General features: G+C 33.5%; 3 protein-coding genes across 5 annotated transcripts; all 3 read left to right on the forward strand.

Moving 5' to 3' along the window:
- The first annotated feature begins 10,619 nt into the window (after nt 1–10,619).
- Nucleotides 10,620–17,536, forward strand: LOC132604262 (rop guanine nucleotide exchange factor 14-like). Of its 3 annotated transcripts, none has more exons than XM_060317687.1 (8): nt 10,626–11,092; nt 12,486–12,655; nt 13,903–14,253; nt 14,883–15,037; nt 15,396–15,470; nt 15,563–15,814; nt 16,317–16,664; nt 16,973–17,536. In XM_060317687.1, exons 2-8 carry the CDS (start codon nt 12,574–12,576, stop codon nt 17,159–17,161), a joined length of 1,452 nt encoding a protein of 483 aa, XP_060173670.1. In that variant the 5' UTR covers nt 10,626–11,092; nt 12,486–12,573; the 3' UTR covers nt 17,162–17,536. The 3 variants fall into 3 exon arrangements, with proteins under 3 accessions (XP_060173672.1, XP_060173670.1, XP_060173671.1); XM_060317688.1 differs by having other exon boundaries at nt 10,632–11,092; nt 13,918–14,253; XM_060317689.1 differs by lacking the exon at nt 15,396–15,470 and having other exon boundaries at nt 10,620–11,092.
- A 904-nt stretch (nt 17,537–18,440) lies between these two features.
- Nucleotides 18,441–19,979, forward strand: LOC132601914 (transcription factor bHLH53-like). Its single transcript, XM_060314963.1, has 2 exons — nt 18,441–19,018; nt 19,782–19,979. Exons 1-2 carry the CDS (start codon nt 18,443–18,445, stop codon nt 19,977–19,979), a joined length of 774 nt encoding a protein of 257 aa, XP_060170946.1. The 5' UTR covers nt 18,441–18,442.
- Nucleotides 19,980–22,160: 2,181 nt separating this feature from the next.
- Nucleotides 22,161–24,991, forward strand: LOC132604263 (large ribosomal subunit protein uL30w). The gene is made up of 7 exons (XM_060317690.1): nt 22,161–22,314; nt 23,234–23,403; nt 23,486–23,583; nt 23,670–23,727; nt 24,248–24,327; nt 24,408–24,510; nt 24,591–24,991. The coding sequence occupies exons 2-7, from the start codon at nt 23,236–23,238 to the stop codon at nt 24,804–24,806; spliced, it is 723 nt and encodes a 240-aa protein (XP_060173673.1). The 5' UTR covers nt 22,161–22,314; nt 23,234–23,235; the 3' UTR covers nt 24,807–24,991.
- The last annotated feature ends 105 nt before the right edge of the window (nt 24,992–25,096 follow it).

Consider the following 25,096-nt stretch of genomic DNA (forward strand, 5'->3'; position numbering starts at 1 on the left):
AAAAAAATGAAAGAAAAAGGATTAGTACATAATCAACGAGTGAAGTTAAAGCATGTAAATGTACCTCAAAACAAATCAACAAGTTATTTGCGTATATTTAGGTATATCTCATGCATACACATTCATAAAGAGGTATAGAAGGTAAATAGTGAAAGTCTTTCTCCCTCGTATTAAATTAAACGAGACTAGTGAAGATGCTTAAGAAAGTACGGGACGCTGTCGTATATTTTCTATCAACAGCATCATAGTAAGTCAAAGTGTTTTGCAAGCTATAAAATGGTCAATTATACCGTATACAACAACCAACAGTTTTAATACCAATGCAGGGAGGGCAAATCCATGAAATACATAAATGATAGATGGATGGAAGAAAGGGGAATAAGAGGCAGCACAACATGTAACAAAAAATAGTAAAGCAACCACCAAACAGCAATCGCTGCTAAAAATAGGTATCAAATGAAGAATCGATCCAGCCAAGTATAGTAAACACTCGTTGGAAATTTTCAGCAGCCCAGTTAATTTAAAAGCAGCATTTTCAAACTCGACATTCAGTGATAACTCAGCTCAAAACAAAAACTGAAACTTAACGTGAACTGTGGCAGGAATTCAGTTCAAAAGGGAATAGTTCGTTATATCGTATTTCATAATTCATACACCAACACAAAGTAGAGCTAAGATGCTTACAAAATCAACTAAACAATGTTGAATTCTAACAAACAGAAACATAGAGCCGAGAAGTTGATTGAAGATGAAGCAGCAAACAGAAAACAGTATCCAAGAAATACTATCTTATTTAAACATATAAGTGATCTCAGAAAACATTAAAAGCTAAATTAACAGCAGATCACAAGATTGTAAGCCCACAGTAACGCTAACAACAACCTGACCACATTCATAGGCATAGCCTAATAATCCTCCTGACATAGGATGCTAAAACAAAAACCATAGTAGGATCGTGCAATCAAATCCACTAATCTAAATGAGCCCCATACTACTCAACATATAAGGACCAAAATACAGACAAGAGGAAGCATTAAATGTCCAGCAGGAGTCAGATTTTACAAGACCAGACCATCATTTATGCATTTTAAAAGTTGTTTGAGTCAACTAGGACCTTCATCGTCATGAAGAATGCAATATTCTGAACAACATGGGCAGAGAAACACAATGATGGATGAACACAGGACTTAAGCTAACATAAACTTCAACTAAACAAAGGACACATGAAGAACAAACATCATACTTTGGCACAAACAATAAAGGGAAGCCGATTTAGCTGGATAAACCGAGCAACATAAGCTTAATCTAAAAAATGGGAACTGAAAACATAGGGGACAGGGGAGTGATGAACATGTGAATAACTGAATTCAAAACTATACGTTAAACTTAATCAGCAAAGAAATAATGTGTCTGATAAATGAAGAAAGAGCACATTGATTGTATCTCAAATTATAAACTCTTTATATGTTAACTTAAAGTAGATGCAAGCACACCAAACAGTGAAAGGCATTCGTTGAGTATTCATCCACTAGTCCTCTAACTCAAGATTTAGTTATTCCTTATCACGAGAACAACAATAATAAAATTAACACAAAGCGTATTAGAACGAAATCACTTCTAGTAAAGCTTAAAGGGAACGAATCTGAATTTCATCTTCAGCTCGCGATATACATGAAGTTAAATCCAAAACAGAAGTGGGAATAAGCAGGCACTAATCATCTAACTTAATGATCTAGCTAATTACGACTAGAGAACATGAAACAAAAAAGCTACAAATGAAAGACATGGATGTTACACCAAGGAATACAAACGAGCAATCTAAAGGTACCAGATTAGAAACAAGCTAAACTAAACTAATCTAACTACATAAATTTACACAGAACAGAGCCGAACATAGAGCATGAGATAGAGATCAGATCAAATCGACAAAGCGCATCGACATAGGTTATAGTCATTTTCATTATATCCAAATTCAAGTAAACTAATTAGGCACCCGAATACAATATTCAAAATAAATAGAGCAAAGAGGGACAATGCCGACCTGTTTTGGGTACAGTGAACGGGGCGTCGAGGCCTCGAATCTAATCTCGTTGGGAACAGATTAGGGCTCGATACAAATGAGTCTGAAATCTCTGTCGTGGTCAAAGTCCACCAAGACAGAGCGAATGTTTAACGGTCTTAAAGTTAGAACGATAATCGAACGATTGCAAGTTGTAAAATCTAAGGATTTCTGGCAAATTTGAGGCGATTAGAACTTGTATTTTGTAAGGGAATTTTTTGTAGATTCCGGATCCTCTTTTCGTCCCCCTTCTCCTGATTCAACTAGGATTATTTATAGGGCTTTTTCTTCATAGAGATGAGCGGTGGTGATGATGAAAGGGAAAGAGAGAAGCGTGAGGCGTGGGGGACAAAGGTGACAGACGCATGGGGGTCAGCAGTATGGTGGAAGTGGCAGGGAGAACGTGGGGGGAGACAGGGGAGAGTGGGAGCAGGGGCGTGAAGAGAGAAGGAGAGGGAGGAGCGTAGTGGGAGAAGGGAGGAAGGGAGAGTAGAGAGAGAGGGAGATGTGCGGCGGGTGAAGGAGGGAGTGAAGGGATTAGGTTTTGTTTGGTTTAGGAAATAGAAAGTGTGGGCCGGGTCGGGTGATAAGGTTTGGGCTGGACTGAACCGGGTTAGGTATTTGGTGTAGGATTTGGGCTGATATAATGTGGGTTGGGTATTAAAATGTGGGATGATTAATTGGGTAGGGAAATGATATTATATTTGTATTTTGGGCCATTAATTTGGCTAAAAAATATTGGTCCTTCCTCCGCTATTCAATTATTTTGGGCTTCCAAATTAATAACTAGTACAATATTTATTATGTGAAGATAAACAGTAATTAGTATATAGAAAGTAAGGATTTTACAAAGTGTTGTCTTGTAATTAATTTAACGAATCTGAATCCGAAAACGAAACGATGACTAACTGTTTAAAATTTGTGATAAAGTAATGCTCATAATGTTGAAAATAAAAGTAGTGATATTAATAGTAGTAGCAATAAAATATCGTGAAAAAATAAAGTATTTAGCTCGTTAGTAAATTTAAAAACCCGAGTAAATTAAATAAAAGAGGGACAAAATTGGGTGTCAACAGTCATACCCAATAAAAACTCAAAATTATCAAACCCATATATATGTTGTGAATTAAGTATCTTCACTTTTAGTTTTTGAATTATCACTAATTTCAATAAAACATTTTTTATTTGTGGATCTTGAAATATTATTGCTTTTATACTTTCGATACGATTTTCCCAACGTGTTTGTGACAATCATTTAAAAGTTAGGTTGGGTACATTATCTTTTAAAACCTTCTATTGCTTATTAGTAGAAAAAAAAAACAGTAAATATATACGTTATATCACTCCAAAAAATTATATAACATTCAGACAAGAAATAGTCATGTCACGAAGTACCAAATTTAAATTACGACAATATTTTTTTAAAAAAATTATACATATTTTTATTAGAAAAAATTGGGGGCACTTGCTTGAGTTGCTTTATGGCCGGCCATTTGTGGTAGTAATTGCCAACATTTCTCTAACCATTGACCAAGGTTGATGTAGACGAATTCGCCGAGCCCTCAAACTCATTAGGTTGGATTCTAATTGAGAAGTTGCATTGGATAGAGAACACGAGATATTACCCCCTTGTTCTATTTGCTACATGCCGCCTTAGACACGTATGGTTTCCTTAGTTTTGCGATGGACTAATGAAAATGAATGAAAGTAAATCGTTTAGTAAACGTAAATAAATGGTTGTTTAGTGTATAAGCAATCTTTAGTAATCACAACGAAAGTGTGATGGAGATTAGTTGTAGATGATCTTACGCGGCATAATTTTCAAACTTTCTACTGATCACGAAAGCAAGGTACAAGATTCGGAAGTGTGTAGATTGACAAGAACAGCACAGGAAAATGGGGACAACACGAGGTGAGTTTGCCCTTTTCTGATGGTGTGCAAATAGTGTAAAACTAAGTTGAGATGTTAAGAGAGAGATGGTGACAAGAATGGACACGGCACCCACTCCTAATAAAATCCAAAGGTGTCGTTTGGACATGGGTTGAAACTATGGTTTCAAATCATGATTTGAAATTATGTTTGGATATATAATTTGGATATCTTAAGTTGTATTTTTCCTTATAGACGTAAACACTCCACAAGTTGTGAAAACTATCAAAACATTCTCAATTCTTATGCAATCTTACCAAATGAGCAAGTTATAGTTCATAACAAAATTAATACGCTACTAGAAGACCTTTCTAAAAAATACAACATCAATTGATCAAACTTTAGTTCAATAAAACCGAAAATTTAACATGAATAGTAATGTAACTACTCTTTAATATAATCCTCCCACGTGGTAAACATAAATAATGGTTGGTGGAAGTTAATGAGGTTGGTAAATAGTTGGTGGAGTAATTGTTAAAAATATTTAACAACTTATGAATTTTTTTTTATAAAATATAAATTTATAGGTTAAGTTTTATATTTAAAATTTTCGAAACTATAAGATGAAATGCATGTCCAAATACTAATTTTATTTTATAATTTCAAATCGCACGTGCAAATGCCTACTACGTGCTAACTAAAAGAAGCAGCACTCTTTGCTCCAAGTCCGCCCACAATGCGACAACGTGACTTCTCACTTGGCGATTATTCTGGCCCATCTCTTATCAAGTATAGTGGAGGAGCCTTACTACAGTATTTCTAAGATCTTAATTTTGGTTTGATTTGATTTGATATTAAAATTAAAAATTACAGCATTTGGTTTGGTATGATTTGATTTTAAACAAATATAAATTGAAAAAAATGACTAAATGAATACATAATTTATAACTCTATATGCACCTTTGAGCTTGGTTACCAAATGGTTCGAGTGATCACAGACAGTCTCGGGGAATTTCTTTTTCTGCACTAATAATGCTTTTAAAGTTTTGAGAGTTTTAGCATTTTTTAGTGCAGATTTGGATGCATGACATAGGTTTGGAAGGCGAATGAAAGAAATATGTGGTTGTTTAATCAAATACCTTCATATAAAGTAAAACAAGAGACAATATTATTATTCTTTGTGTTACAATCAACAGACTTGTTCCTAACTGTTTTCTTTGCATAACATTATGGGTTTCATTAACTAAAAAATGTACTCACTAAATGTTCACAAGAAGACTCTTAACCAGGGCGGAGCTAGGTAGACAAGGTTAATATTTTTTTTATGTATATGTATATATATAGTAGATGTTGAATCCTTTTGGCTTCGTCGTGTATTTACTTCTTCATATTTTTGAATCCTCTAGTTAAAAATTCTTGCTCCGCTACTGCTCTTAACCACATAACTACATCAAATTTTTGCACTAAACCAAATGTCATCTATGACATGTCTTTATAAATATGAACTTCATCATATCATGATTGATTAATATGTAATTTTACTTAAATTTCGATATTACTAACTTTTAAGTTTAAATTGCTTAATCTGGTGTACATAATACGAATAATTTCCCAACAGTGTATCGATAACGACCTTATTACCCCAAGTGGCATAGACCAGCAATCATTACCTGCTACCTGAGCCTCCACCTCTTTCATAATTTCAGTTTTTTTTTTCTCTCACCCGGTCGATATTTTTCTAGTACCCGACTAATTAAGTAAGCGTTTGTCCATAGAAATCAAATATTATTCACTCTATTTGGAATTTTTTAAGCTGGAGTTGAAAATCGAGTTGTATTTGTTTATACTTTTTGCAAAGAATATTTGATTGTTTAAATGTACTGAAATTGAAAACAGGTTTTAGGTGTTTTTTAAATTTTAAATACAACTAAAATTGTATTTGAAATCTTCATGCTCAGACACTGATTTTCAAATAAAGTGAATAATTCTCGTGGCCAATCGGGTTCTTATATTTGTGCTAGAAAGTTTGATGAGAAAAGGGTCAAAAATGCCCCTCTACTTTAAAAAAAGAGCTAAAAATATCATCCGTTATAAATTTGGGTAAAAAATACCACTTCCGCTATTAAAATTTTCAAATATACCCTTGTCTTAACAGAAATTTCCAAAATAAAGCCGATTTTATTTTTAAACCTGCTCCATTTAAATCCAAACCAACTACATAAAAATTCATATGCGACCAACTTATTCCCGAATCCTACATTTGGAGCAACTAGGCTCAGGGGCGGTAACCCATATGGGTTTTTTATTTAGTTGGTTCGAATTTAAATGAAGCGGATTTAAAAATAAAATCGAATTATTTTGGAGATTTCCGTTAAGATTGGGGTACATTTGAAAACTTTAATGACGGGAGGGGTATTTTTGAGCTAAATTTGTAATGAAATTTTTTAACAATTTTCCCAAAGTAAAGGGGGTATTTTTGACCCTTTTCCCAAGTTTAATTTAGGATAATACTCACTCTGTTCACTTTTACTTGTCCAGTATTCTAAAAATAGATTTTCACTTTTACTTGTCACTTTTAGCATATCAAGAGAAGACAATTTTTTTCCTATTTTACGCATAACATTAATTACTCATTTCAAATTATTTTTCAAGTCGAATAAAACTATACATCAATTAATATGGGTATCATAATAAATTATGTATTTCATTTATTATTTTTAAAGGGTGTGCAAAGTCAATAATAAATAAGTAAAAGTGAATGGAGGGAGTACATTTTTATTAAAGATGATTTCATCTTTGACGTGAATGGCGTATCTCTTCCTCTCTTCACCATAAGTGTCGTTATTCACACTAGGGGTGGGCGTTCGGTTGTTCGGTTCAGTTTTTTCAAAGTTCGGTTTCGATTTTTTTTTAAGTGGAAATCGAACACCGCACCGAATTAGTTCGGTTCGGTATGGTATTTTGAAGTTCGGTTCGATTTCGGTTTTCTAATTCAATTTTTTGGCATTGGTTAAGCAATAGTCACCCGTTATCAAATGATTCATGATCAACATATCAAGAATGTCTTTAGTACCAGCACTAGCTAGCAACTGCAGCCAGCGCCGCAACTGTAGCAGCAGCAGCGGCCAGCAACTGCAGCAGCCGCAGCGGCCAGCAACTGCAGCAGCAACCAGTAACAGAAGCAACAAATTGATATAAAAAAATATTATATTAAATATTCGGTTAAACCGAAAAATCAAAAATCTGAAACCGAATACCAAACCGAACACCAAATTTGTTATTTAAAAAAATCGAAACCAAACCGAAACATCAAAAACCGAAAAACCGAATTCATTTAGTTTGGTTCGATTTTTGGATTTTCGATATTTATGCCCACCCTAATTCACACACTGTACCCCATTCCTCATACACGCAACTCCTTTCTACTATGTCTGCTCGCTTCTGTCACTTCTCATTTTTGGCATTTCATATCAAATTTCATTACAACACCATTCTCATCTTTCATCCTCTTTCTTTATACTAGTCAAAATATAGAGTCTTCTCAGTATTCGTTTACTGTTTCTTTCTTTGACTAGACAGCATAGATTTATCATAGCGGTGTTTTCCACCATTTCACACTTGCAAACAAGAACAATAAATCCTCTTTTTTTTTTCAACAGAGAATCAAGAATTGTGAAAAAGCTAAATGTGGGGTCTTTTTTACTGGTGCGTAGTTTGATCATTTGACATGCTAGAAGATTGAAGAGCTTCATTTTGATCAAATTTGAAAGAGCAAGAAACAGGTCAGCTTCTTGTTTTAACTCTTTATTTTGTTTTGCTCAAATTAAAACTTCATTCTTATCACCCTTAATCAGAGTTCTTTCTGGTTCGAATTCTGGGTATGAAAAACTCCCGAGGATGTGTTTAATGGGTGTTATGACACGAATCTTGATTAATCAGGTACCCCTATAGATAAAAATACCTTCATTTTTTTTTTCAGTTTTCGTGAATGGAAATGTGGTAGATGCAACAAGATCCAATTTTAATCATTTTTTACGTATAGATTCTCTGTTTTTTTTTCTTAAGTTCAGAAGATCAGTGAAATCGGCATCATGATAAATTTGAATCGTCTCAAACAGTCCAAAACCTTTTTAAACTTTTTATTTTTATTTTTTTATTATAATAATAAAAAGTTGTTTGATTGTGTCAAAGGTTCTTTATTTTTTGGAGGGTTTTGGCCAATTTTTAGGAAAAGTGGTTTCTTTTTCGAATTAATGATAAAAAAAACACATTGAATTATCATTTTTTTTTTGGCTAGTTTCATACCCCAATATCATGTGTTCCTTTTTTCTACTTGAACCATCACCATGTGAAACTGGCAAAAAAAAAAAAAAAAAAAAAAAAAAGAGTTCATTCTGTTTTTTACCATTATTTTTTCTTTTTCCTAAATCTCACTTTTCAATCAAACACTCGAATAGTGTCCCAGTGACCATTGCGGACTCAGATTTTGGGCAAGTATATGAGACACTAATCTTCTCATTAATCCTTTCTAAAAAGAATATCTTTCTGAATTTGGAAGTAATTTAACTTACATTTTTATTTTACTCTTAATGACAAGTTTTTATAATCACACAAATGTTACGACATGTTTAACACTTCATGTTCGATTAAATTATGCAGCATAATTGAAAATGGAGTGAGTAATAACATGTTAGTTTATTAATTTACTAGCAATTACTTACCTATTACCTGTAGCCTCCACCTCTTTGTTCATTCTATTTTTTCATTGAGATAATGGTCAAAAACATATTCAAACTATCATTTTTATCGCGAGTTTTACACCTAAATTATCAGTTGTTCCTTTTTCCTACCTAAATTATCACCATTTATGTATTAAAAACATATTTCGTTGATAGTTCAGGTAGAAAAAGGAAGAGGTAGGAAACGGAAACAACTGATAGTTGGCTAATTAGTTTTGAGGTGTGTTTTAATGCATAGATGGTGATAGTTCAGTTAGGACTAAGACGTAAAACTGACAAAAAATTGATTGTTCAGATGTGTTTTTTATCATTAATTTTTTTTTTGTCACGATATTTTTCTTGGACTCACTAATTCGTATTTGACCTGACTAATATCATATAGAGCCTGTTTGGATGGGCTTATGTCTATAAGCTGTTTGCAGCTTATAAGCTACTAAAAAATAAGTTGGGGTAGTCTAACTTATTTTTTTTTTACTTATAAGTTGTTTTCAGCTTATAAGCTGCTTTAGATAAGCTAAGTCAAATGAGTCCAATTATTTTTTTGAGCTTATTTTAAGCACAAAATGACTTTAAGCTGGTCAGCCAAACACTCAAAAAAGCTGAAAACAGCTTATAAGCAACTTATAAGCCAATCCAAACGGGCTCATACTCCCTCCGTTTCAAAATACTTGTCTTACTTTCGTTTTTTAATTCGTTTAAAAAAAAATGTTCCTTTTTTGTTTGGCAGCTCCTTAATTCCAATTTTTCAAATAACATGTTTAAAACCACAAGATTAAAGCATATTTTGATACATTATACACATTTTTAGTTAATCACCACAAGGTTAAAAAAAATCTTTGCTTTTTTAAACAAATTTCATGTCAAGTCAAGACTAGACAAATATTTTGAAAAGGAGGGAGTATGCAATTGAGATAATATGCTCTTTATCACTACAAACAATTTCATTTCTAAAAGGCCAAAGTCATAGATGGACCTCTGAACTTATTCTGATTTTCCATTTAGACCCCCAACTGAAACGTTGACCATCTGAACCCCCGAACTTAAGATAAACTGTGCCATTTGAACCCCTCGTGTCAGCTGGGAACACGCGTGAAGCTCACTTGCTATGACATGGAAAAATAGACCAATGAAAATAAGCCATGTCATGTTACCTGTTTTAAAAAAAAAAAATAAGCCATGTCAACAAAAAAAATTCTATTTTAAAATCTATTTAAATAATTAAAAAAATTTGAAAAACCCAACCCATCCTCTCCGATAGCCCACTTCACCGCCGCCACTGCCGCCGCTGCCCCCCGCCGGCGCTTCAAAATCTATTTAAATAATTAAAAAATGGTGCCGTTTTTTCTCGGAGATTTATTTAAATAGATTTTGAAGTGGAGCGGCGGCGGCGGCGGCAGTGACGGCGGTGAAGTGGGCTATCGGAGAGGATGGGTTGGGTTTTTCAACTTTTTTAATTATTTAAATAGATTTTAAAATAGAGTTTTTGTTAAAATTAATTTTTAATGATTAAAAATTTTAAAAAAGAAAGCGGCAGCGGCGGTAGAGGAGGCAGTGGCGGCGGTAAAGTGGGCTATCGGAGAGGATGGATTGGGTTTTTCAATTTTTTTTTAATTATTTAAATAGATTTTTAAATAGAGTTTTTGTTAAAATTAATTTTTAATGATTAAAAATTTAAAAAAAGAAAGCGGTCGCGGTGCGGAGGAGGCAGTGGCGGCGGTTTGAAGTGGGATATCGGAGAGAATGGGTTGGGTTTTTTAATTTTTTTTAAATTATTTAAATAAATTTTTTGTTAAAATTAATTTTTAATGATTAAAAATTTTAAAAAAGAAAAATTTGGTCTCTCACGCTTTATTTAAAGCAGTGAGCTTCACGCATGTGCCCAGCTGGCACGAGAGGTTCAAATGACACAGTTTATTTTATGTTCGGGAGTTCGGATGATCAACGTTTCAATTGAGAGTCTAAATGAAAAAAGCTTAGACGACCTTCTGCGATTTGGCCTTTCTAAAACTAGTAATCCGAGATCTTGCCGTGAATGGTGCACATATGACGTATCTCTTCACCATAAATGTCCCTCTCCCATTCCTCACACACGCAACTCCTTCCTTCTGTGTCTGCTCTCTTCTGTCACTTCTCAAATTTCATTACAACACCATTCTCATAGTTCATCCTCTTTCTTTTTTCTAGTCAAAATATACAGTCTATTCTCAGTATTCGTTTACTGTTTCTTTCTTTGACTACACAGCACTGATTTATTATATCTTTGTTTTCCACCATTTCATACTTGCAAACAAGAAAAAGAAATCGTCTTTTTTTGCTACACAGAACCAAGAATTGTGAAAAAGCTAAATGCCCATTTTGATCCTTTTGACACGCTAGAATATTGAAGACCTTCATTTTGATTAAATTTGAAGGAGAAAGAAAAAGGTTAGCTTCTTGTTCTAACTCTTCTTTTCATTCTTCTCTTTTTTTTTTCCTTTTATTTGGTGTTGCTCAAATTAAAACTTTATTCTTATCGCCCATCAGAGCTCTCAGGTTCGAGTTGAGTATGAATTTTTTTTTTGTTAGGAAGTATTTATAAATGGTTAAAATTATTTTTTTATGTATATATATATAGTAGATGTCGAATACTCTCTGGCATCTTCGTATGTTTACTTTTTTATATTTAGAACTCTTATTAAAAATTTTAGCTCCGCCGCTAAGTACGCGACGTAATACCAAAAAAAACCTTAATTCTTATCTAATTTTTTTTGTCAGTATTCGTGAATGAAAATGTTGTAGATGCAACAAGATCCAATTTTAATCATTTTTTTACGTATAGATTTTCTGTTTTTTTAAGTTCAGAAGATCAGTGAAATCGGCATCATGATAAATCCGAATCGTCTGAAACAGTACAAAACCTTTTTAAACTCTTTTTTTTTTAAATTATTATAGTAATAAAAAGTTGTTTGACTGTGTCAAAGGTCATTATTCTTTTGGAGGGTTTTGGTAGTATTTAGGAAAAGTAGTTTCTTTTTCCTAAAATTTGACTTTTCAATCAAAGACTCGAGTAGTGTCCTAGTGACCATTGTGGCCTCATATTTTGAGCAAGTATATGTGACACTAATACAACAACAACATAAATCTCACAATATGAGGTCTGAAGAGGGTAAAGTGTACGCAGATCATACCCTATGTCGAAAGACAGAGAGACTGTTTCCGATGACACTAATCTTCTCATTAATTCTTTCCAAAAGAATATCTTTCTAAATTTGGATTTGTAGCTTCTTGCCCTTCAATTTTTTGTTACTATATGTTGCTTCTTGAACTTTGATTATTGTATTAGTTTGCTTCAGTTACTTTTCCTTTTGTTGTTGTTATAACTTAAAATTCTATTTATTCTTAATGATAAATTTTTATAATCACACAAATGTTATGATATATTTAACATTTCGTGTTCGATTAAATTATGCAACATAAACTGAAAATAGAGTGAGTAATACTAACATGTTAGTTTATTAGTTTACTTATCTTGATCTGATGTGTAGATATTTTTGATATATAGGGACCACTATCATGATTGGTAATAAAAAATCTAAATGCCACCTGATATTCAATTGGATTGGATTTTGGGTTCTTGTTACTCCATTTTTATGACCCTTCTGGGCATACTGTCTTAGAAAGGTGGACTATATGGACTGACAATATAATCCTTTTTAATTTTTTGCACTATTCGTGTATTTTAATACCATATGTTATAGCATGCTGCTTGCTTTATTTTACAAGTTTTTAATCTCACTTATTATGAGACATCTCATTATGAACCATTACATTTAGTTAGTTTTCAGGTGACTTGATGGTGCAAAAAATCTTTTACAACGCCAGTGTATAGAAGTCAAAACTCTTAGGAAATTGAGCAAAGCAAATTGATGAATATGGTGATTGTGAGACGGACACTAGCATGCTGTACAAGAGACACAAAGATTAGCAATGACTTTGGTGAACAAGAGAGTAAGTCTTTTCTCCATTCTTCTACTTTTAGTATTTGTTTTTAGGGTGTCACATGCTGATTATCCCTCTCTATAATTGAGGGAAATGTAAGATTTTCAATACAACATAGAGGAGTATTCTTTTCCACAAGTCAATGCTAACATATAGTTTGAGAATTTCAACATATAATTGAGCTCACCACCTCATTTGTCTAGATGTTTAGTGTAACTTTCTTGACTTTTGTGAACCAGATGAGTCTAGAATGTCACATGTTAGTTATACTACAACAACTATTACTATGTTTCAATGCCAAACAAGCTGGGATTAACATTCAGCTATATAAATTTCTTACTGTTCATGTCACTCCATTTAAACCGTCTTTTACGTATATTATTGAAAAATATCAGCATGTTAGTTATATGTGGTTGCTTATTAAAGTCAAGAAAATGGACTGCATCAATGTGTTAGTTATATGTGGATGCTTTATTATTAAAGTTAAGAATTTAAACCAATGAGCATCAATTTCTTGAAATTGCAAGAGGAAAAAGATTATATTTTTCCTGGTTGATAATTAAAGAATCTTTTGTGGGACCCTTAATTGGTAGGTACTGTACTGCATATTTTAAACTTATATGTGTAACATGTGAGGAGCTACACTTTCAACTTTTCTTGTCTACTTTCTACAAATTTTTGTAAAGAATCTTCCATTGTGAAATAGATAGATGGCAGTAATTTGTCAGACCTTTGGGAGTTTTCTAGGTTTTTATGTATTGTCTGATTTGTAAAATTGTGGACCTAATTCTCATGTCCTGAAACACTCAAGCAACTATGGGGACAAACTACAGACCAGTCACAGTCTACAGGAATTTCTATTCGTTTGGGAATTCTCTTTCTAGTTTGGTCTTTTGTTTCTACTCAATCAAATACAGATTGATTTTTTCATTTACTGCCAGTAGGGATTCAACTTAGTGAAAGTATTCTTCATGGATAAGTCAATTAAATGGTGTATGTGTTTTCATCAACATTGTGTCAATTCTTCCAGATTCGTTGAAATTAACACCTCAGGTTTGTGGTAGTATTTTGTATAATCTGTATTTGGCACATCTTATAACCAGCATATTTGCTCAGACTACAGTATGTGCCAACAGTCTTATCTTTCTTAAACTCTGTCTTCAGTCAAACACCGCCATATAAAATCAAATGAAGTGTATATAGTTTTTCTTACGTGAAATTAAGCCCCTTTTAACCTGCAACTGACTACATTTAAGAAATGCAACTTTCAGGAATTACAACATATGATGGCCTCGAGAGCTGCATACTAAACAGTCAGTCTTATGACATTGAAAGTGGCACTAGTAGAGGTGTTACAGATTCCTTATATGATGACGACTCAAGCAGCTCTTCCAGCAACAATGCTTTTGGATCTTATGATGGAAATTTCCCCTCAAGTCCTCAACATTTTTATGTGAAGGAAAAACCTGCTTATACAACACAACTTTCAGAAGTGGAAACAATGAAAGAAATATTTGCAAAGTTGTTGCTCGGGGAGGATGTGACCGGAGGAAGCAAGGGGATTTCCAGTGCATTGGCATTGTCCAATGCCATTACAAATCTTGCAGGTATTTAGTTGTTACTTCTTTATCAATCAGTTTGTAAGAAATTTCGTTGACGAAGAGACTCTAAATTTCAGTATTACATCTTCTCTAACTCCGAAAATCAATCCATGATAACGAGTTTCGTCTTCAATTTAAGCCTTCCAGTGTATGTATATTAGAGTACTAATATCAAAATATACTCTGCAAAGCTTTTTGAACAGCAGAATTCAACAGACTTTGTATTCTGCAGATTCTACTATAAACTAGGTAATAAGAATGAAAGATAGCACAAACTTCCTCGTTCTTGCCAGCCTTTCAGCTGCCTTCTTAAGCTCATAGAGTGGTTATTACTGAAGAACGTTAACCTGTGCTTTTGCTCTAGTAGGATTAACATTAAGTTTACAATCTGAAATCTGAAAAATATTTATGAGCTGTATCAGAAGAGCAGGACAAAGTTATTATACCACCACTCACTTTATTATGTCAAAAAAAAAAAAGTCAAAGTGACAAAGAGAAGCCCAACTATAGCACATTAAAGGATGTTACATTACACTAGCTCAGCTTCTTCTTAATCTTTTTGTTATAGTTTCCACTTTCATGTGCATTTCATGATGCAATTTTCTTAATGTCTAATGCTGCTACTTGATTTAAAGCATCTGTATTTGGAGAGCTGTGGAAATTGGAGCCACTTGCAGAGGAAAGAAAGAGGAAATGGAGAAGGGAAATGGATTGGTTGCTCTCACCTACTAATCATATGATTGAGCTGGTTCCTGCAAGACAACGTGGCTCAAATGGCCAGAGATTGGAGGTAACTTTGACTTCTAATAACTAATTCAATTTTGTTCACAATATAAAATAACAAACTGACTTAAATGGAGCGACAAAATTAGTAAGGATTCATCAAGTCGACCCCAACTATAGTAAAAAATCTCTATAACAGTGTCATTTGTCCCGATATTTTTGCCTGCTATAGAGAATGTTGTTATAGAGAACATATAGTGTAAGTGTATAACATAACATGAAAAACCATTCCACGAAAAACATGGTTGTTATGGTGACATGTTGTTATAGAGGATGATTGTTATAGAGAGGTTTGACTGTACTATGAGACTGAGGCATAGTTGTTGTATAAATGACATAGTGAGTTCCACTTCTTGTTCGAGCAGATAATGACACCAAAAGCTCGTGCAGACATCCATATGAATCTTCCAGCACTTCGGAAATTGGATTCCATGCTTCTTGTAGGTGGTCTCTTAAATCCTTTTAAACTATACCACTTCGTCTCTGAATCAACTTGGTCCACTTTATCAAAGTTTCTTTCTCAACTCAATAGGAAATACTGGATTCAATGGTTAATGCTGAGCTTTCATACACGGAAGTGAGTAGCCGAGCAGAAAGGAAAAGCACGAGGTGGTGTCTTCCTTCACCCAAGGTACCCATAGCCGGGCTCTCTGACGCCGAAAGAAAGAAATTGTTGAATCAGGGAAAATTGGTGAATCAAATATTCAAGGCAGCAAGAGCTATCAATGAAAATGTCTTGGCTGAAATGCCTGTTCCAACAGTTATCAAGGATGCACTTCCAAAGGCAAGAGAGTTCTCACTAAAGCTATTTTCTATTGAGTTTAAGTTCCATGCACTGATATATAGTAACTTGTGTAGCCAAACTTTTGAGAAGCTAAAAGTGCTTATTTTACAGAGTTGTGGGGTTTGACGAAAAAATAAGTGCTTTTAAGTAGTAGCAGAAGTTGTTTTTCAGAGGCTGAAAACAGTAGTTCTTTCCCAGAAGCACTTTCGGAACCTTGACCAAGCACAAATAGCTGCTCTAATATTGGCAAAGGTGTTTTTCAAATTGATTAGCCAAACACAAACTGCTACTCTCCTACTTTATTCACACAATCAGATCACTTGTAAAAGTAAAGCTCTTGATAAGAATTTATCACAGAAAATGGTAACTAACGTATTATCAAAGATTAAGTTGCACCAATAGTGTAAAAACTTTACAATGCGATGTATATAACTCAAATCCTTTGCTTTATGGAGTATTTAATTTGTTGAAATTGCTCAATTTGTTCCATTCATTCCTGCAGTCTGGAAGGACAAGCCTCAGGGAGGACCTTTATAGGATCCTGACTGAAGAATCAGCCTCTGCTGAAGAAATGTTCAATTCCTTAAACTTGAGATCCGAAAACAGCGTTCTTGAAGTTGTTAACAGGTTAGAGGAAGCCATTATTGTATGGAAAGAAAGAGTAACTGATCAAGCTAGTGGAAAATCTCCAGTTCAAAAATCTTGGTCTTTCGTAAAAGATCCAGTATTTGAGCTAGACAAATTGCAGGTCTTATTGAGTCAAGCGGAAGTTCTTCTGCAGCAGCTCAAACTTAAGTATCCAAACCTTCCTCAGACGTTCCTCAATGTCACAAAAATCCAGTATGGCACGGTGAGAATCGTATTAAAATTTTGATTGTACAGCTTACTTATCAGCAGAAAGCTTCACCTTCACAATAAGGTGTCGTTTTAATTTTTGCCATTTTAAGTAGCTATAAGGATCCGTAAATTGTTATCCACTAGTAAAATTAATCAAATGCAACTATAAGAATGCGAATTCATCCTCTACAATTAAGGTCTCGTTTCAGCTTTTATCATTTATCATAGTAATAAGGATCAGAAAATTGTCCGCGAAAGCAATAGAGGATAAATAAGGTCTCATTTCAGCAGATAATTCTTGTTCTTTCTGTATCATTGTAGGACATTGCACATTTAATTCTGGAAGCATACTCGCGGGCTCTGTTAAACTTAGCATACAAAATTCTGACAAGGATCGGAGAAATTTTGCAAGTAGATTTCTTAAGCAACCCCAACTCACCAGCAGCTACTGGCTACTTGAGTCCTATATTGAGTGAGGCACTCGTTGATCGATCAGATGAACAGAGCTGATGGACATTTTAGTGACTCCTTTCATACAAATTGATGTTTACACTATGGACATTGAGTTTGCTTAACCAAAGACAAGTTAAGGAAGGCAACATCAAGTTGAAACCGAGTTTGGTGCATTGGCAGGGAAGCTTATAGCAGCATGTCTACTGCGAATTCTCCTTAACAAGGATATTTTTTGTGCTAGTCTTTTTGTAGAGATATATATATGTACACACACCATTTCCATGTCAAGTATCAACCTTAGCTTCTGGCTGAATTTTCATAGTTGTTGGCATGCATTTTACAAGCTAAACAACAGAGTTTGTTAAATATTTGTCCGAGACTTAAAGTGCTCATTTTTGACAAAATTAAAGGATCAAGATTGCTTAGGAGTAATTTGAGCGACAATTTTAAACCTACTGCCAAATATAAGAGACTATTTTTGTCATTTTGACGCTATTTTAGAGATATAAAACAATTCTTGTGGGCGTACTTACAAAGGTATAGAAAATCTCTTAAAGACCACAGTAAAACAAAAACAAATGCAGTAAAAAAATCTTAAAGCACAAGTAACGGTAGAACGGTTGGAAGAGGAAGAGAGAAAGTTTCTCCTAATAATCAGGACTTAGTTACTCCACTCATTCCAAAACTTTCTCCTAATAATCAGGACTTTAGTTACTCCACTCATTCCAAAACTTTATCATCGATAATATTGGATGTTATAATTACATTAAAATAAACAATTTAACTTTAACAGCTAAATTCAAGTAAGAATGAATCACTTAATTAAGTGATAAATATGTATATGAAAAATACATGTCTTACCTTTATTGAATTGATGTAAATACAATAAAAATCGGGTGGGCAAAAACTTTAATCAAACCATACTAGTTTACCATACTACATGTGTCATGTATTTATTGAAATGTGAGTAATTAAATTTTTACCTTACTCTTCGGTCTTCCCCTCTCAGTAACTTCCCGCACCACTAACCCCCTAATATTACCCACTACTAGCCAATTAGCTACCATTACTCTCTTTTTTTCCTTTCAAAATTACCACTTTACCTTTTTAACTTTGTCAGCCGTAAAAAATACTTTTTTGTTATGTCTACAATCATTCAACAACATCTTTTTCAAGTATATTTCTCATTTCTCTCACTTTTGTTTTTTCCCCTCTCAATTAGGTAATAAGACTTTTTAGTGTCTTGTGCTAAATACATCATCTATAAAAACTTTCCTTTTAAAGTACATGCACATTATCTTGTAACATACGCATCTGAAGTTAAGTTTGTGCTCGTTCATGTCAATGGATAATCTTATTCACCACTCAAATTCCTACTTAGTAGAAACAATTCATGATGATGAATTTAACTCACAAATAACTATGCTTCCTCCATTTGATCTCAAAGATGAGAGCTTTTCTATTCAAGATGGTTATTTTCTTGAACCTCCATACAACTCCAACGAGTTGTTTCTCCCTGGAATAAACTCATACCCAGAATTCAACAATTTCCAAGACTACCCAAAACGCCAAAAGATCTATCAAGATGACTTTTTTCTCAATGGGGTTGTGCCAAATCCTCCAATATTACAAGAGTTAACGTCGTTTTCGACGCCTGAGTTTCAAAATTTGCCAGTTTATAGAACCGAAAATGGAGTAGGGATGAAAGTGAGTACTGTGAAGAAGAATTTGTCATCCCAAAGCATTCCGGCGAGATTAAGGAGAAAGAAGATAAGTGAGAAAACAGAAGAGTTAGGGAAGTTGATTCCTGGTGGACATAAGATGAATACTGCTGATATGTTTCAAGCTGCTTATAAGTATATTAACTTCTTGCAAGCACAAGTTGGAATTCTTGAAGTCATGGGATCATATCAGGTATAAATTTAGCTTTCTTGCATGCAGGGACGAAGCTATATGTTAGCTTGAGGTTTGGAGAAACTTAATTTCAGTTCATATGGTACTATATTTGTGTCATAAATTTCATTAAATATGTACAAATAATTTATCCAAAACTTAATAAGCCAAAAGAATTATGATCGAAAACTCATGAACTTAAAATCACGACTTACTGTATTTTAATACTCTTTCTGTTTCATTTTATGTTCCCAATTCAGTCAGTTCTTGTCTTTTTGAAATATTTTATAAAAAAGCCTCTTTTCCCCCTCTTTTTAGTCATTAAGGAAAGGAAAAAAAATTACTTTTGGATTTGTTAGGTATTTATTTTTTGTTCGGATTTGTATAGAGAATTACTTCACTTTGGAGTAAAACGTTTTCTACCAAAGGAGATTTCATTCTCAAGATTTAGATTCGAGACCTGATTAAGAATAACGAATCTCTTGCACTTACGGATAGAGAGGCGTGAATAGTTACCATGGTGTATAATCATGTTAAGAATTGTAACGTACACTAAAGTTGTTATTTTTATCTTTTGATTTCCCACGTGATATCTATTACACACTTTGGAATCCGATTAATTTGGATTCGGGTAAAAAAATTCCACTTCATCGCTCCCAACCAAAGTCTCTCAATTCATTTTCAGGGCTCAAATCATAGACCTCTGATTAAGGATGAAACAATACTTATCACTTCACCACAATCTTTGATGGTACTAATTACTAAAATTGTTTTATGATTTCAGGAAAAAGGAGAGCAATTTCAAACTCCAGAACTCAACAATCTTGTTGGAGCTCCATTGATTCAAGAAAAGTTATATTCAAGTGAAGAATGCTTAGTTCCTGACATTTTCATTGAAGCTCTAGTCAATGATCATGAATTACAGCATTCAAATCCTGGGGTCTTGAAGGAAGCCAAACAACTGATAATTAAGAGAATTTAAAAGTAGTTCAGTTTAATTTGTTGTTGTTGTCATTTGCAATTTTATGAAATTGCATACTTAACTATATTCGATTTTATATTCCTAGCTAGGCTCCATGTACCTTCTAGTTCTTTTTTGTTGTAAATTCCACATTCATGAACAATGAAATTATCCGTTCTTTCATTGATGTATATTTTAGTCTTGAGGTTCAAAATAGATGGACCTTCAATAACTTTTACTTGTTGTATAAATGGCTAATGAACTGTTATTTTTTTTTAATAATATGTTAAAAAGGAAAAAGAACACCCAACAATATTGGTCAAAGTTGAGAAAAAAAAATATAATGTTAATGTTGGAAAGAGTATTTGGAAACTGATATGAGTTATGTTTGGACATAGATTGACTTGAATTTGTTTTGCGAAAAATGAATTTTTTTGTGAGTGAAAACTATTATTTCACTTGAAACACTCCTCAAAATGATTTTTTAACATTTTAGTAGTTACAAAATAGTTAAACCAATATTTACATATATTTTAGTTACTAAACTGCATGTTTGTTTTCTAAAGTGATAACTTGAACGCCTTTCCATGCCTAACTTATAGCTTAAATAAAAGGGAAAAAGGGTCAAATATATCCCTCTACTTTAGTTTATTGGTTAATTTTGTCCTTCGTTAGTCAAAGTAGTCAAATATACCCCTCCCGTTACAAATTGGGGTCAAATATACCCCTACAGTTAGCAAAGTTTCAAAAATACCCTCATTTTTAACATATTCCCACATAAGCAAGTCTAGTCATTGGAATTGGGTGACATGGATGCCACATGACATTTAACTTATTCCATGTGGTGCCTACATGGCAATATTTTAAAAAACAATCTAGAAAATTGATTTTTTTAAAACAAATCTGAAAAAAAAAGGCTTTTATTAAAAATCTGAAACTTTTTTATTTTAATAAAACCCCTTTTTTAAAATATATTCTTGAATTTTTTTCAGAATTTTTTTTTCAAGAAGCGGGTTTTATAAAATAAAATAAAAAATCAGATTTTTAATTAAAGCCATTTTTAGCAGATTTGTTTTTAGAAAAATCAATTTTCCAGATTGTTTTAAAAAAATTCACGTAGGCACCACATAGAATAAGTTAAATGACATGTGGCGTCCATGCCACCCAATTCTAATGATTAGACTTGTTTATGTTGAAATATGTTAGAAATGAGGGATATTTTTGAAGCTTTGCTAACGGTAGGGGTATATTTGGCCCAACTTGTAATGGGAGGGGTATATTTGACTATTTTGGCTAACGAAGGGAAAAGTTAGCAATAAACTAAAGTAGAGGATTTTTTTTTTACCCTTTTCCCTAAATAAAAAGATAGAAGTGAAGAACTTAGAAGTAAAGAACTAAATATAAGACAGGAAACTATGCCTAATACTTCTTAAAATAGGTAGTTTTGAACTTTTGACCTCGACTTTTCCCGTGTGTTATATTTGAAGTTTTACTATGGCAGCAAGCGGGGTCAAAAGTGTAAGATTACCCACCGTCAAATCATTCTTGTACTATATTTTTAATGGATCATAACTTAATAAAAACCTAATTCCAAACTGGGCCTACAATATACGAATGTTAGATCTTCAGAAATTTTCATCAGTTGGGACAATTATTGTAGTATTAATTCTTTTTTTTATTCTCTGTAATATGAACTTTTTAGATCATAATCTAAAGATCTCTTTTGGAAATTAAAATCTTATGAGAAAACATAAGATTTCAACAACAACATACCTACTATAATTCCATTAGTGGGGTTTGGGAGGATAGTGTATACGCATATCTTATCCATATCTTGGGAGATATGGATGTTGTTTCCGATAGACTTAGGGCTCAAGGAAAAGCATTTCAAAGCAGTACGGAAAAAGAAATAACGGAAGTGAAGAAGCCACAACAAAATACTAAAGATAACATGAAAAATCATTCTGGAAAAAGGAACAACAACTACAACAAAATAATTCGATAATGAAGTACAAGAAAAATCGTAATATTATGGTCTAAATTTTTATAAGTTATTACAAACATTAGATGACAGTCTTGACTTATATTTGAGCAAATATTCATTTACACAACTTTTAAAAATGTAGTCACACAACATAAATAGTGACCTAAAAGTGGCCATTTGTGTAAATCAGCCTTATATCTTTACTTATTATTATTTGGGCCAGATTATCAAACCCATCCAGATCCGAACAAAGCATAAACAGTATACTTTACAAAACCCTAATATAACACATCAACATATATTGCCGCACACTTACATTCCCTCTAGCCCTTCATCACAACCCCTCATTGCATTCTCTTCAACAATTCAAAGGTAAAAAAAATCAAATTCTTCTTGTTCTGTTTATATGAATTTTTATCTGATTCATATACATTTTGTGTTCTTGTTTTTTTTTTTTTTTTAACTGAAATTTGGTGGATTACAGTTGTATTAAAAATATCTAAGTTTCAGTGCACTGTTCCTTGTGCTAGACATGTAGTGGAAAGTTATTTACACCCTTATAATTAAGTAAGTATGTATGTATATGTGTGTGTGTGTGTGTTATTTGAGTATTTTGAAGCCCATGATAGAGTTCTTTTCCTCTGTTTGAAATGGTTTCTTGTTTTTTTTTTTCCTTTGAAAAGTTAGCAGCTAAAAGATTACTTTGGTTTGAGTTTTGGGTAAGCATTAGAGTTTTTTAATGTTGAAAAAATTGAAGTATTTTAGTGCTTTGTTACTTTTGCTTAATATATACCCTTACCATTAAGCAAGTTTATGGCTGTGTGTGTGTTTTGTTTAGTATTTTGAAGCCTCATTATAAAGCTGTTTTGCTGTGTTTGAAATGGTTTCTTGTTTTGAAATGTTATTAGCTAAAAGATTACTACTTTAGTATTAGTTTTGGGTAATCATTTGAGTTTTGAATGCTGAAGAAAATGAGATACTGGAAGAGCATTGAAAGAAATAGTCATTATTGTCGCCTTTATGATTGTCGATTATGATCCATGAAACTGGGATATTTTGATGGAATAGGGAATATTGAAGTGAATGGGTGAATAAAGTAAATAAAATGAATCTGGTGGTTGTGCTTTAATTTTTGTTACTTCTTTACACATACAATCTGGCTTTACATATATGTGAATATACTTTAAACTTACAAATATGCATCTTGTTTGGCTTATATTTGAACGAGAAAAATGAATTTGGTTATACTTTATGTTGAGAGTTAATGTTAGTTAAACCTTATATGTGACAGAGATGGGTGAAACACCAGTTCCAGAGTCAGTCTTGAAGAAGCAGAAGAGGAGTGAGGAATGGGCTCTTGCAAAGAAGCAAGAACTTGAATCTGCAAAGAAGAAGAATGCTGAGAACAGGAAATTGATCTACAACAGGGCAAAGCTGTACGCAAAGGAGTACGCAGAGCAGGTATTTTTAAACTTTGTAATTTTTGGTTAACATGCTTTTTTGATGTTAAGCTTGGTTATCAGTGTTTAATTTCCTTTTGTAGGACAAGGAGTTGATTCGTTTGAAACGCGAGGCTAGATTGAAGGGTGGTTTCTATGTGGACCCTGAGGCAAAGTTGCTGTTTATCATTAGGATACGCGGGTAAGAACTATTTTGATGTTCTTTCTTCGTTCTATTTCATGATGGAAGGGATACTATTATTGTACTCATAAAATTTTATCTTTTAGGATCAATGCTATGCCCCCACAGACCAAAAAGATTTTGCAGCTATTACGTTTGCGACAGGTACAAGCAACTCCTTTTTATACTCAAAGAATTGGTTGGAATTCTAATTCACTATTCACAGCATTCTAGACTGCATGTATGTCTGCTACGCTTCTTCTCATATTACTGTTTTGTAGCATTCACAAGTATAAGTGGCTGTTTGTCAGTGTATAAGCTACTTTTCATTTCCTTAAATTATTTTGTTTGCTGGAAATACACTTTTGAGTACGTGTTTGGGTTATAGCTGCCCCCACTTGATAGGTAGGTACCTGTTGAGATCCTGATAATTGGACTGGTTTGTCATGCCAGATGTCTGATAATCAGCCAAGTTATTGTGGTGTTATCGAGATTCTTTATTGTTCTTTTGTAATTCTTCTGGTCCCCTCCCTCGTTGGAAACAAAACAAAAAAAAATGTATGTACGTCCAGAGTACGTTCTCTGGACGTCTGTTTTTGGTGAAAGATCTGTAAAATTTGAGTTGTATCTTGTTGTTACCTTTCTATTCTAACTGTTAGTTCTTCCTTTCCATATTTTGTGACAGATCTTTAACGGTGTCTTTTTGAAAGTCAACAAAGCCACAGTGAACATGCTTCATAGGGTTGAACCTTACGTTACCTATGGGTAGGTATCACCTAATCGAAAGTCTTCCTCTCCACTGTTGTTGCATACTTGCAGTCCCTTATTTCCTTTGTATGTTGCAGTTACCCAAACCTAAAAAGTGTTAGGGAATTGATCTACAAGAGAGGTTACGGGAAACTCGACAAGCAGAGAATTGCTTTAACCGACAATTCTGTCATTGAGCAGGTAAGTTTCTGGCAGTGCTTCAGCTCTGACTTCGATGTTTCGTGGTGTTGATGTCTCATAAGTGCTTGTGTGTGTTTCAGGGATTGGGCAAACATGGAATTATCTGTGCTGAAGACCTTGTCCACGAGATCATGACTGTAGGACCTCACTTCAAGGAGGCCAACAACTTCCTATGGCCATTCCAGTTGAAGGCACCTTTGGGTGGACTCAAGAAGAAGAGGAATCACTATGTTGAAGGTGGTGATGCCGGTAACCGCGAGAACTTCATTAATGAGCTCATCAGGAGGATGAACTAAAGAGCCTGAAATTTTGTGTTTTTAGGCATTTAAGTGAACCAACCGTTTCAGATTTCTGCTATTTGAGCTGCCATTTTGAATTATGATAGTATACGACATTCATTTTTGTTTTGACCATCTTATTGTGTTGGATCTTGAATTTATGTTCATCTCGTTTAAAGGCTGTCTTTTTTTATGTCCTTCAATGGTGAGTGCGTTTGTGCTACATTCCTCCTATTGAATACACTGGCTAAATCTTCTTGGATAAACGAGGACATTATTGAAGCTGAGTTTTGTTGGTTCGCCTTCTA

The sequence above is a fragment of the Lycium barbarum genome, chromosome 7 (assembly GCF_019175385.1).
Source record: "Lycium barbarum isolate Lr01 chromosome 7, ASM1917538v2, whole genome shotgun sequence".
Lineage (NCBI taxonomy): Eukaryota > Viridiplantae > Streptophyta > Magnoliopsida > Solanales > Solanaceae > Lycium > Lycium barbarum.

Excerpts from the sequence above, each read along its gene's own strand:
- LOC132601914 (XM_060314963.1), top strand. The coding sequence starts at position 18,443 with ATGTCAATGGATAATCTTATTCACCACTCAAATTCCTACTTAGTAGAA. Across the intron at positions 19,019-19,781 it reads AAGTCATGGGATCATATCAG|GAAAAAGGAGAGCAATTTCA; the intron begins GTATAAATTTAG and ends TTATGATTTCAG.
- LOC132604263 (XM_060317690.1), top strand. The coding sequence starts at position 23,236 with ATGGGTGAAACACCAGTTCCAGAGTCAGTCTTGAAGAAGCAGAAGAGG. Across the intron at positions 23,584-23,669 it reads TTTATCATTAGGATACGCGG|GATCAATGCTATGCCCCCAC; the intron begins GTAAGAACTATT and ends TTTATCTTTTAG. Across the intron at positions 23,728-24,247 it reads AGCTATTACGTTTGCGACAG|ATCTTTAACGGTGTCTTTTT; the intron begins GTACAAGCAACT and ends ATTTTGTGACAG.
- LOC132604262 (XM_060317687.1), top strand. The coding sequence starts at position 12,574 with ATGAATATGGTGATTGTGAGACGGACACTAGCATGCTGTACAAGAGAC. Across the intron at positions 14,254-14,882 it reads TGCCATTACAAATCTTGCAG|CATCTGTATTTGGAGAGCTG; the intron begins GTATTTAGTTGT and ends CTTGATTTAAAG. Across the intron at positions 15,471-15,562 it reads AATTGGATTCCATGCTTCTT|GAAATACTGGATTCAATGGT; the intron begins GTAGGTGGTCTC and ends TCAACTCAATAG.